We start from the raw sequence: 12,449 nt of genomic DNA, 5'->3' as shown, positions 1-12,449 counted from the left end.
CATTAACTGTTTAATAATTGTAAACAAAGCCGCCAAAGATTGAGAAAAGATGGACAGGTTCGCAAGTGCTTGCGTAACTGCTTCGCGAATCTGGCCCCAGCTTACCATCACTTCCATGAGTTATCTTGAGGTTATCATGAGATGATTTCGGGGCTTTTAGTGTCCCCGCGGCCCGGTCCTCGACCAGGCCTCCACCCCCAGGAAGCAGCCCGTGACAGCTGACTAACACCCAGGTACCTATTTACTGCTAGGTAACAGGGGCATAGGGTAAAAGAAACTCCGCCCATTGTTTCTCGCCGGTGCCCGGGATCGAACGCGGAACCACACGATGACAAGTCCAGCGTGCTGTCCGCTCGGCCGACCGGCTCCCCGAGCCGACAGTTATTTCTGTCATTTAACTACTCTAAATTCTAGTCGTACAGTCGGCTTCGTTATCGACTCACAATCGGCAATCGAGGGATCGATTCCCGAACGAGACAGAAATGGTTGCGCATCTTTCCTTTTACCTAATGTCTGTGTTCACCTAGCAGTAAATAGGTACCCGGGAGTTAGGTGTGACTCGTGTCAGGTTATATATCTTCAGTAAGGTCAATAGTGTGTGTGTGTGTGTGTGTGTGTGTGTGTGTGTGTGTGTGTGTGTGTGTGTGTGTGTGTGTGTGTGTGTGTGTGTGTGTGTGTGTGTGCGCGCGCGTGCGTGTGTGCGTGCGTGCGTGCGCGCGCGAGCAAGCTACAAGCTTGTGTGATATCAAAGCAAATTTACAACACAAAATTCCTCACCCTGAAGGATTCGAACCCAGACAGCCAGAGGGCCTCCGTGCACCTCGGCGTGTCCAGTACTTTCACCACTAGGCCACACTGACTGTACAAAAGAATTGGAATCCGTCTGACCCTTAACCCAATTTCCGACAGCACTCGGCGACCATTTTGGGCCCAGATATGTCATCAAATCACTACATCACACTTTTTGTGTTGACACTCAATTGACAGTTAAGAGTCGGGAACAAAGAGCCACAGCTCAACTAGGTACCCCTACTGTTAATGGTACCCCAAGAGATTCTCTGGCATGCTTAACAAGGTCATTGGTGGGGTGTGAGGGTCGTTACCTTGTATAGAGGCGAAGGAGTCCCACTCAAGCTCTGGAAAGAGAGAATAACTGAGTGAGTTACAAGCTACAGGATAGTGAGGATAATTACCATTTTACATAACAAGACTCGTGGACGTACCAGAAACTACAGCTCATTTCAGAACTACGAAACAGGAGGCCAGACACAAGATACAGAATAGGAGATGAAGTACTTAATGAAACGGAGAGAGAGAAAGATCTAGGAATTGATATCACACAAAACCTGTCTCCTGAAGCCCACATAAAAAAGAATTACGTCTGCGGGATATGTAAGGCTGGCTAACATCAGAACAGCCTTCAGGAACCTGTGTAAGGAATCGTTTAGAATCTTGTACACCACATACGTAAGACCAATCCTGGAGTATGCGGCCACAGCAAGGAGCCCGTACCTGGTCAAGTACAAGACGAAGCTAGAAAAAGTTTAAAGGTATGCCACTAGACTAGTCCCAGAACTAAGAGGCATGAGTTACTAGGAAAGACTGCGGGAAATGCACCTTACGACACTGGAAGACAGAAGAGTGAGGGGAGACATGATCACTACCTACAAAATCCTCAGGGGAATTGACAGGGTAAACAAGGATAAATTATTCAACACTGGCGGTACACGAGCAAGGGGACACAGGTGGAAACTAAGTACCCAAATGAGCCACAGAGACGTTAGAAAGAACTTCATCAGTATCAGAGTAGTTAACAGATGAAATGCATTAGGCAGTGATGTGGTGGAGGCTGACTCCATACACAGTTTCAAGTGTAGATATGATAGAGCCCAGTAGGCTCAGGAATCTGTACACCAGTTGATTGACAGATGAGAGGCGGGACCAAAGAGCCAAAGCTCAACCCCCGCAAGCACAATTAGGTGAGTATACACACACACTATCTGTTTGAGCACTATCAAATACGTTATTTATTCATGTTCCTTTCACTGTTGCTGTGATGTCTTATCCACAGCTTCTCGCTCTCCTGTTGCCTCCAGATGGTGCTTATGAGGCCGTGAGGCAGCGCCCTCACCCGCTCCCTCCTAGAGAGGAGTCAAACTGGCATTTCGTGTCATTCACCGCGATATATATACAATATGTTTCGTACGTCAGACTGGGTGAGCAGCGGCGCCAAACAGTCTGGTGGACCCGACCACCAACCAGGGCTGGTTAGAGACAGGGCAAAGAGGTCATTGATCCTCGTAAACACTTCCGGGGTAAGGAATGGCGTTAGGTTATGTGGCTGTGTTACTCCTAGTGTTGAGAAGCACCAAGATGGTAGTGGTAGCAACACTGAGGAGTGTTGGTGGTAGTGGTGGTAGCAAGAATGAGTGTTGGTGGTGATATTGGTAGCAAGAATGAGTGGTGGTGGTGATGGTGGTAGCAAGAATGAGTGGTGGTGGTGATGGTGGTAGCAAGAATGAGTGGTGGTGGAAGGAGCACCAACAATCAGAGGGAACAATCAAGAGGGAGGGAGGGAGGGAGGGGCTGGAGATGAGGAGGCAGCATCCCGGTCACGTCCAGCCTCTGATGAGGAGACGATCCAGTGAACGCCGCCACCAGCACCTTCCTTCCTTCACGTCTGGCTAGTTCTCTATCCTTATCTTCTGCTAACTCTCCCTCACACCAGAGAGAGGGAGAGGGAGGGAGAGAGAGAGGGAGACTAACTGAACAATAATTTAATAAGATGATTAAAGACCAAAAAAAGGGAAGGAAGGAATAGGATTACTGGTATTTTGTGAAGTGAAGCACCAGGCAGGTGTCAAGGGCTTCATGAAGTCCTTTGTGTGTACCCCATGAAGCCCTCTGTGTGTACCCCATGAAGCCCTCTCTGTGTACCCCATGAAGCCCTCTCTGTGTACCCCATGAAGCCCTCTCTGTGTACCCCATGAAGCCCTCTCTGTGTACCCCATGAAGCCCTCTCTGTGTACCTCATGAAGCCCTCTGTGTGTACCTCATGAAGCCCTCTGTGTGTACCTCGTGAAGCCCTCTGTGTGTACCTCGTGAAGCCCTGTGTGTACCCTCATGAAGCCCTCTGTGTGTACCTCATGAAGCCCTCTGTGTGTACCTCATGAAGCCCTCTGTGTGTACCTCATGAAGCCCTCTGTGTGTACCTCGTGAAGCCCTCTGTGTGTACCCTTATGAAGCCCCTCTGTGTGTACCTCGTGAAGCCCTCTGTGTGTACCCTCATGAAGCCCTCTGTGTGTACCTCGTGAAGCCCTCTGTGTGTACCCTCATGAAGCCCTCTGTGTGTACCTCATGAAGCCCTCTGTGTGTACCTCTGCTCCTCTCATTACTCTCATTGATTGTATCAACCTGCATTACTTACTAAATTTAATTAGGCATCATAGCTTGTTGAACTATTATTAAACTCGTGTGTGTGTGTGTGTGTGTGTGTGTGTGTGTGTGTGTGTGTGTGTGTGTGTGTGTGTGTGTGTGTGTGTGTGTGTGTGTGTGTGTGTGTGTGTGCACGCGAGCGCGCGCGTGCGTGCACCAATTTTCTCTATATACCGTTGGTTCCTATTTACTTCTGTAGAGCTTAAAAATTAATTCTCAAAAGTATATTTTACACTTTTAATGACGCGTTTCGCTAAGGCACAACTTAGCATCCTCAGAGGCAGAGGAAGGGCGAATATTGGACAAACACTATTTTGTATATACGCACCCACATATATATATTATATACATATGTGGGTGTGTTGAAAAAAATGACTGCCCTCTTGAAACGAGCGTGTAACCTGCTCCTACATTCTCATTGGTCAGTTGAGACTGTAGTTGGCTTTTGATAATTGACTAAGTGTTTGATGTGAAGTGCTTGTGCTATGTGTATTGTGCACACACCCATCAGAAGGTGAACCGTGATGCTGTACCTCATGAACATATACACACATGAAAGCTTCAGCCAGCTGAAGCTGATGCCAGCTTTAGCTGATAAGTTGATGCCAGCTTATTCTGCGCCTAATACAACTGTGGCATTAGTATAGTTATCTTCTTGAGGTTATCTTGAGATGATTTCGGGGCTTTTAGTGTCCCCGCGGCCCGGTCCTCGACCAGGCCTCCACCCCCAGGAAGCAGCCCGTGACAGCTGACTAACACCCAGGTACCTATTTTACTGCTAGGTAACAGGAGCATAGGGTGAAAGAAACTCTGCCCATTGTTTCTCGCCGGTGCCTGGGATCGAACCCAGGACCACAGGATCACAAGTCCAGCGTGCTGTCCGCTCGGCCGACCGGCTCCCTTATTCACCAATACACAGTAAAGTCTTCACCAATACACAGTAAACTCTTCACCAATACACACAGCTCTGTGTAAACCAATATTTAGAGCGGTGTTTTAAAAGGAACTGCTTTAGGAAAATTCATGCAGAGCTTCAATGATATGCCCTTGACGTTATCTTGAGTTTATCTTGAGATGATTTCGGGGCTTAGCGTCCCGGCGGCCCGGTCCTCGACCAGGCCTCCTTTTTGTTACACACCCCCAGGAAGCAGCCCGTAGCAGCTGTCTAACTCCCAGGTACCTATTTACAGCTAGGTGAAAAGGGGGCATCAGGGTGAAAGAAACTCTGCCCATTTGTTTCCCCTTCCGCCGGGGATCGAACCCGGAACCTTAGGACTATTAACCCCGACCGCTGTCCACTCAGCCGTCAGACCCCTTACCATAAACCATACGCGAAAGTATATTCATGTTCAGCACCAAGATTTATCAAACGTTTACATCTACACTTCAGAGACCTGAACAGATGTCTTAAGTGCAGATTTAAGTACGCACTTAAGTGTACACTTAAGTGTTTGTTTAAACCACAACCTTGGAAATGTTGCTACCTATACTTAAATTACTTTTCTCAGATCCACGTATGAGGGCGGGACTCAAGGACTATAGGCCTATCTCCCTATACACACTGATAGGCAAGTACTGGTAGGCAAGTCCCCACGGCCCCCCAGTGCGTTAGGGTTATACAATGAATGGCGGGCTTGTGTATATATTTGTTTGGATGCAATCGGAAAATTGGATAGAAAATTGTAATGCGATTATGAATGGCGTCAGCTTTTTCACTTTGATTAACATTCACATTTCCATCCAACGAGCAAAGTGTGCACGACACGCACACGCACGCACGCGCACACGGTGCGTGCGTGCGTGCGTGTGTGTGTGTGTGTGTGTGTGTGTGTGTGTGTGTGTGTGTATGTGTGTGTGTGTGTGTGTGTGTGTGTGTGTGTGTGTGTGTGTGTGTGTGTGTGTGTGTGTGTGTGTGTGCGCGCGCGCGAGAGAGAGAGAGAGAGAGAGAGAGAGAGAGAGAGAGAGAGAGAGAGAGAGAGAGAGAGAGAGAGAGAGAGAGAGAGAGAGAGAGAGAGAGAGAGAGAGAGAGTTCAACCCCTCCAAGCACAATGAGGTGAGTACGCACACGCACGCACACGCACACGCACACACACGCACGTGTACACTACGGGGTAAAATGTGAATTAACATAGACCCAATGAAGACGTCGGCGCCTCCTACCTCACTTCTTGCTCCTACCAGACACACTGATTTATCACTCTCCCTCACCCCTCCCTCACCCCTCCCTCACCCCTCCCTCACCCCTCCCTCACCCTTCCCTCACCCCTCCCTCACCCCTCCCTCACCAAGGGAATAACCCTCCCCCCCCCTCCTGGCTGCTCCCAATAATACATCACATTCAGAAAGTGTTCCTGGAAGACAGTCTTAATATTATACACATTAGGCCTTTCTACACTGTTGTGAATGTATTAACGTGAGTATGTATACACGGGAGAGTATTAACGGGACTATGTATACACGGGAGAGTATTAACGAGACCATACATAGACACAGGAGAGTATTAATGGGCCTTGTTCATCCCCCTCCCCCTCCTGGGGGCTACAGTATACAGTATATACAGTATCTTCTTATCTTGAGGTTATCTTGAGATGATTTCGGGGCTTTAATGTCCCCGCGGCCCGGTCCTGGGCCAGGCCTCCACCTCCAGGAAGAAGCCTGTGACAGCTGACTAACACCCAGGTACCTATTTTACTGCTAGGTAACAGGGGCATAGGGTGAAAGAAACTCTGCCCATTGTTTCTCGCCGGCGCCTGGGATCGAGTAGGCAACAAAAACTAACTTATATACACATACACTTATATACACAACTGGGATATGAGGATAAGGAACTGGGATATGAGGATAAGGAACTGGGACATGAGGATAAGAAACTGGGATATCAGGCGCTGGGATATGAAGGCAAGGAACTGGGATATGGACAATGAAGGAACTGCCCCCAATGACTTAGACCATCGGCGGATCGACCCCAAACCCTGGAAAAAGCATGAGAGGCGAGACTGAGAGGCGAGAGTGAGAGCGATGAATTTCCAAATAACCTCTTCATTCAATGCACACTTAACTATCAACAGCGTCGACAGACTTAACTACCGACAGCACAGACAAGCATAATTACCAGCAGCGTTAACAAGCTTATCTACAAAGAGCGCTGACACGCTTAACTACCAACAGCGCCGATAACCCCCGCCCACAAAACAATCAGTAAACACGTCTTGTAATTCTGATATAGTGAAACATTGAAACCATATATGGCTAGCTCTAAGAACCCAGACACCTGTTCTTGGATGTCAAGCCTCTCATATCTCTCTCTCAAGCCAGGTGTGTGGGCTGTCGGGGTAGCGGACTAGGCCGGGCTGGTGGCCAAGGCCAGGTTGGTGGCCAAGGCCGGGCTGGTGGCCAAGGCCAGGTTGGTGGCCAAGGCCGGGCTAGCGGACTACTAGTTACTACTTCAACCGAGGCATTCCATTCCTTAGTTGCTGAGAAAGGTTCACTAGATTTGGCAAAGGTGCCTCTAATGTGCATAGTGAAGGCAAAGGTGCCCTCAATGTGTAATCGTAGCACAACCTGCATCCATCACTTCCTGTAGTCTCACTGAAATTGTTGAGCACATCTGCCTTAGTCAGGTATGTTATATCCAGGTGTTACGCCACGTAAATCAATTGTTACATTAATACAGTATTGGGTTAGTAACGGGTCGTTTGATATCCCTTCTCAGACGGAGGATGACTTCATGTCATGCTTACTCGTCCTTAAAGTGTAGCCAGTCGTCCTTCAACAGTAGTCAGTCGTCCTTGCAGCATAGTGAGTGGAGTACAGTAGCATCAGTAGTAGTGCCGTGGAACTGAGACGGGGCTACCGTGGAGGCCAATGGTAGCACATCTGCTTTACAGAAGTTCAAAACTGCACCTGTTTGATCAGCTCAGAGTCATTAGAATGAATTATTTCATGGCGAGACACGTGAACAAATGAGGATGCTGTAACTAGTGAAGCAGTGGAACAAATGAGGATGCTGTAACTAGTGAAGTAGTGGAACAAATGAGGATGCTGTAACTAGTGGAGTGATGGATGTAAACCCTATTCACAATGTTATAACAGAACCCAATAACCTATGGTATCCTGTGTTGGACGTCAGACTGCAAGCAGCCGTGTTCAACAGCCTGGTTGATCAGTCCAGAAACGAGGAGGCCTGATTCAGGATCAGGCCGCATGGTCGCTAAGCCCCGAAATCATCGCAAGGTAAAAGTAGTACCCATGCACAGTCGATTAAGAGCCGAGAGACGGGACCCTAGAGCAGTAGTTCATCCCGTGGACAACCTGTCCTCGGGGAGGATGCACCCTGCAGGAAATCACATCAAAACCAGTATGTAATGATTGTTTTATCTGCTCCCTACCCATGCTTAAGTTAGGTTTGGGCTATGTTAGGCTAGGTTTGGTTATGTTAATACAGTGTAACATTGTCAAAATTCAAAACTTATTTTAGTGTCCCCTAGAATTTGATTTACAGAAAACCAAATTATTCAGACTGCTTCAAAGGAAACAAGTTAAGCATAAACTATTATATTTTAAACCAGCGATCTGTAATACAATAAAGTTACAACTTAAGCATTTTTTTTTCTTTGTATAGTTCACTTGCCAATTTACAAGTAGACTATTACTTGAACCGTAATATGCTTTTCAGACCCCCTCACAAATATTCAGATAACAATCCAATTGGTGTGAGAATGGCTTTGTTGTCTCGTTGTACCCTAAGGATGGGCTTCCTTGGGAGCCCCGTCCTTTACCCTAAGGATGGGCTCCCACGGAAGTAAATATCGTAGACGACGTTCTACGTGCACGTGTACGGCACTCTGCACGTGCGCGTGCGACATTCGTACTTCCATCATGACAACCTTGTATTTAGTAAACAGTTTGGAAATTGAGCGAGAATAATAAGAACGTCCTCGGAGCTCAAACTGTTTAGTGAATGGAGATCAATTTGCCTTGAAGTTATCAGTCATCTGTGATGGATAGCCTCTGGTGAGAAGGGTTTTGAGTGGGGGCGGAAGTGTGTGTGTGGGGGGGGGGGGAATAGGAGTGTGAGATGTGAGGGGGGGGACTGAGGTGACGCAGGGAGTTACGGATGACAGGGATGGGGGGGGGGGAGAGAATTAATGCTGGTCTCCATTGATGGAAAGTTCCCATCAACTCATCGCAACAATCAACTCTCACCAATGCTCACCCCTCCAGCCTGTGAACCTAACCAAGTTGACCTGCAGCCAACTTGAACCTAACTTATATCCATCAATATCCAGCACATCCGCCGAGCTGCAGCCTCCAGCATCACGCATCTAATACTTCTGGTGTCTGAGACATTTTTGAGAGGCGATGGAAGGAAAACATTAATATAATAGCGAAGATGTTGGCCCAGTAAACACACGCATCTCAGGTTCCGCCTCGACGCCCCTCTGGTGCCTTTGTCACCCTGTTTTGATACGTTAATGTCAATGTTGACGGCCGCTCTAGTACGGGTTTACTGTCACGGTGTTATATGTAGTTAACAGTAAATTCCCATGCCCTTGTTGGCAAGGTTGTGGTTGATAAGCTCAGTCACGGTGGTGAGAGATGACGCTTGGTCAGTGGTGTTCTAGAGGTAAGTATGGCCACGTGGGACGCTCAGTGCTCATTGTACCTTACTAGATTATACATCGTTACTAGAGTGTGAATAGAACCAGGGACCACAGGATCACGCGCCAAGCGTCCTGTCCGCTCAGTCACCGGCCCCCTGTGAATGGTTATGTTTGGTTTGGTTAGTGTAGGTGGCATTGTGTGTGTGTGTGTGTGTGTGTGTGTGTGTGTGTGTGTGTGTGTGTGTGTGTGAGAGAGAGAGAGAGAGAGAGAGAGAGAGAGAGAGAGAGAGAGAGAGAGAGAGAGAGAGAGAGAGAGAGAGAGAGAGAGAGAGAGACCAATTACCAGTTCCCGCCAGAAGACAATTACAATATATTATAATGTGTGTTGGGAAAGATGTGATGCATATTAAGGTGGTCGGCGTTTTCCAACAGCCGGGGTCCAAGAGCTATGTACCCAACTCTTTACCTCACCTCTCTTAACGCCTCATGGATATTCCCTTAACTAATAGGCTTATCTTAATTGCAGGTTGGTGTTGGTCTCTACGGCTTGTTCCGGCTACCTCGTGAGTTATCAGACTGTTTTGCATTTTGTTGGCATTGTGCATTGTTGAGAATGTCTGGCCTACCACGGCTTTCACGCCAACCTAACAGTATATGAGATTACACTGTGAAGCATCTATTTCCCTACGCGAGGCAGCTCCTATTGGTCCACACGAGGCAGGCAGCTCCTATTGGTCCACACCAGGCAGCTCCTATTGGTCCACACGAGGCAGGCAGCTCCTATTGGTCCACACGAGGCAGCTCCTATTGGTCCACACGAGGCAGCTCCTATTGGTCCACACGAGGCAGGCAGCTCCTATTGGCCCACACGAGGCAGGCAGCTCCTATTGGTCCACACGAGGCAGCTCCTATTGGTCCACACGAGGCAGGCAGCTCCTATTGGCCCACACGAGGCAGGCAGCTCCTATTGGTCCACACGAGGCAGCTCCTATTGGTCCACACGAGGCAGGCAGCTCCTATTGGCCCACACGAGGCAGGCAGCTCCTATTGGTCCACACGAGGCAGCTCCTATTGGTCTACACGAGGCATGCAGCTCCTATTGCTCCACACGAGGCATGCAGCTCCTATTGCTCCACACGAGGCATGCAGCTCCTATTGGTCCACACGAGGCATGCAGCTCCTATTGGTCCACACGAGGCATGCAGCTCCTATTGGTCCACACGAGGCAGCTCCTATTGGTCCACACGAGGCAGCTCATATTGCTCCACACGAGGCATGCAGCTCCTATTGGTCCACACAAGGCAGGCAGCTCCTATTGGCCCACACGAGGCAGGCAGCTCCTATTGGTCCACACGAGGCAGGCAGCTCCTATTGGTCCACACCAGGCAGCTCCTATTGGTCCACATTAGGCAGCTCCTATTGGTCCACACGAGGCAGGCAGCTCCTATTGCTCCACACGAGGCATGCAGCTCCTATTGATCCACACCAGGCAGCTCCTATTGCTCCACACGAGGCAGGCAGCTCCTACTGGTCCACACGAGGCAGCTCCTATTGGTCCCGCCTCTCAACTGTCATTCAACTGGTGTACAGATTCCTGAGCCTACTGGGCTCTATCATAAATACATTTGAAACTGTGTATGGAGTCAGCCTCCACCACATCACTTCCTAGTGCATTCCACCTGTTTACTACTCTGACACTGACCCTATCCTGAGTGTGTGTGTGTGTGTGTGTGTGTGTGTGTGTGTGTGTGTGTGTGGTCAATGACGTGAGGATAACCACGTGGTTTGTTTCCTGTACACAACAGGACTCGTCAGTGTCTGTGGGCAAATGGAAGGAAAACGCGAAGTGGTGGTCCACCACACGATGAGAAGAGAGCAGGAGATGAGAACTCGGTCCTGGAGAGTGGCCCAAGGGGTCGTGTGTGGCCCCTGGTTAAGTGGGCCCAAGGGGTCGTGTGTGGCCCCTGGTTAAGTGGGCCCAAGGGGTCGTGTGTTTAATTCTGGCCCCAACTCAACCATTTAATAGACCAGAAGGCTCCACGGAGCAGATCCAGAACCGCAGCGATTTCTTGACCATATTATTACGCGGGACCCTTATGTGACGACGTTTTGGTCCGTCCTGGACCCTTATGTGACGACGTTTTGGTCCGTCCTGGACCCTAATGTGACGACGTTTCTGTCCGTCCTGGACCCTTATGTGACGACGTTTCTGTCCGTCCTGGACCCTTATGTGACGACGTTTTGGTCCGTCCTGGACCCTTATGTGACGACGTTTCAGTCCGTCCTGGACCCTTATGTGACGACGTTTTGGTCCGTCCTGGACCCTTATGTGACGACGTTTCAGTCCGTCCTGGACCCTTATGTGACGACGTTTCAGTCCGTCCTGGACCCTTATGTGACGACGTTTCGGTCCGTCTTGAACACTTGCGTGACGACGTTTCAGTCATGCAATGGGTAAATAAAGTTTGGTAGAGACGTAATTTATCATAGAAATTAGATTCGTTCGGGTCCCAGGAACTAGACACGCTAGTAACGGCGCTCAAGCTTAGGAAACTCTTGAAAACATTACAGAAACTAGTAATTTAATTCGTATGCAATCTTTAGGTGCAAAAGTCACCGATACAGTTTAGAATAAGTCATTGTGCTGCTGTTAGAATAATATTTATAGTTTTAATTCTAAATTCTAATTTGAATGTAACCATTTGATAGTGTGCAGACACCGATAGTTAAGGTTAGGTTATGTTATCATCTTGTTAACGATTCTTCACTATGCGAGTAAAAATTGCTACACGATGCACTATCAGCTATGTTGTCAGGTGGCACTGTAGGTGGCACTGTAGGTGGCACTGTAGATGGCACTGTAGATGGTACTGTAGGTGGCACTGTAGGTGGCACAGTAGGTGGCACTGTAGATGGCACTGTAGATGGTACTGTAGGTGGCACTGTAGATGGTACTGTAGGTGGCACTGTAGGTGGCACTGTAGGTGGCACTGTAGGTGGCACTGTAGATGGTACTGTAGGTGGCACTGTAGATGGTACTGTAGGTGGCACTGTAGGTGGTACTGTAGGTGGCACTGTAGGTGGCACTGTAGGTGGCACTGTAGGTGGCACTGTAGATGGCACTGTAGATGGTACTGTAGGTGGCACTGTAGGTGGCACTGTAGATGGTACTGTAGGTGGCACTGTAGGTGGCACTGTAGGTGGCACTGTAGATGGTACTGTAGGTGGCACTGTAGGTGGCACTGTAGGTGGCACTGTAGGGTGTAACAGCTAGGGAAGTTTCTGTATTATTCTTCTATATTATTTTCTTTTTATTTCTTCTCTCTCTCTCTCTCTCCCCGATTTCTTACCTCTGTTTCTTAGACTTATAATTTTTAGTACAGGATGCGATCCTGTTCAACATCCCACATC

General features: G+C 48.6%; 2 protein-coding genes across 3 annotated transcripts in view; one reads left to right on the top strand and one right to left on the bottom strand.

Moving 5' to 3' along the window:
• LOC123772369 (connectin) overlaps positions 1-12,449 on the bottom strand; it is an 806,097-nt gene that overhangs the window by 494,582 nt on the left and 299,066 nt on the right. The window contains exon 2 of one of the 2 annotated variants that reach the window (XM_045765447.2): positions 1,104-1,136. The exons of the other annotated variant lie outside the window; for it this stretch is intronic. The gene's annotated coding sequence lies outside the window, so the exon portion shown is untranslated. The remainder of the gene's footprint in view (positions 1-1,103; positions 1,137-12,449) is intronic. 2 annotated transcript variants of the gene reach the window in all.
• LOC138365635 (uncharacterized PE-PGRS family protein PE_PGRS46-like) lies at positions 11,845-12,312 on the top strand. Its single transcript, XM_069326119.1, has one exon. It carries the CDS (start codon positions 11,845-11,847, stop codon positions 12,310-12,312), a length of 468 nt encoding a protein of 155 aa, XP_069182220.1.

The sequence above is a fragment of the Procambarus clarkii genome, chromosome 17 (genome assembly GCF_040958095.1).
Source record: "Procambarus clarkii isolate CNS0578487 chromosome 17, FALCON_Pclarkii_2.0, whole genome shotgun sequence".
Classification (NCBI taxonomy): domain Eukaryota; kingdom Metazoa; phylum Arthropoda; class Malacostraca; order Decapoda; family Cambaridae; genus Procambarus; species Procambarus clarkii.
This window is presented reverse-complemented; position numbering and strand designations above follow the sequence as displayed.

Excerpts from the sequence above, each read along its gene's own strand:
- LOC138365635 (XM_069326119.1), top strand. The coding sequence starts at position 11,845 with ATGTTGTCAGGTGGCACTGTAGGTGGCACTGTAGGTGGCACTGTAGAT.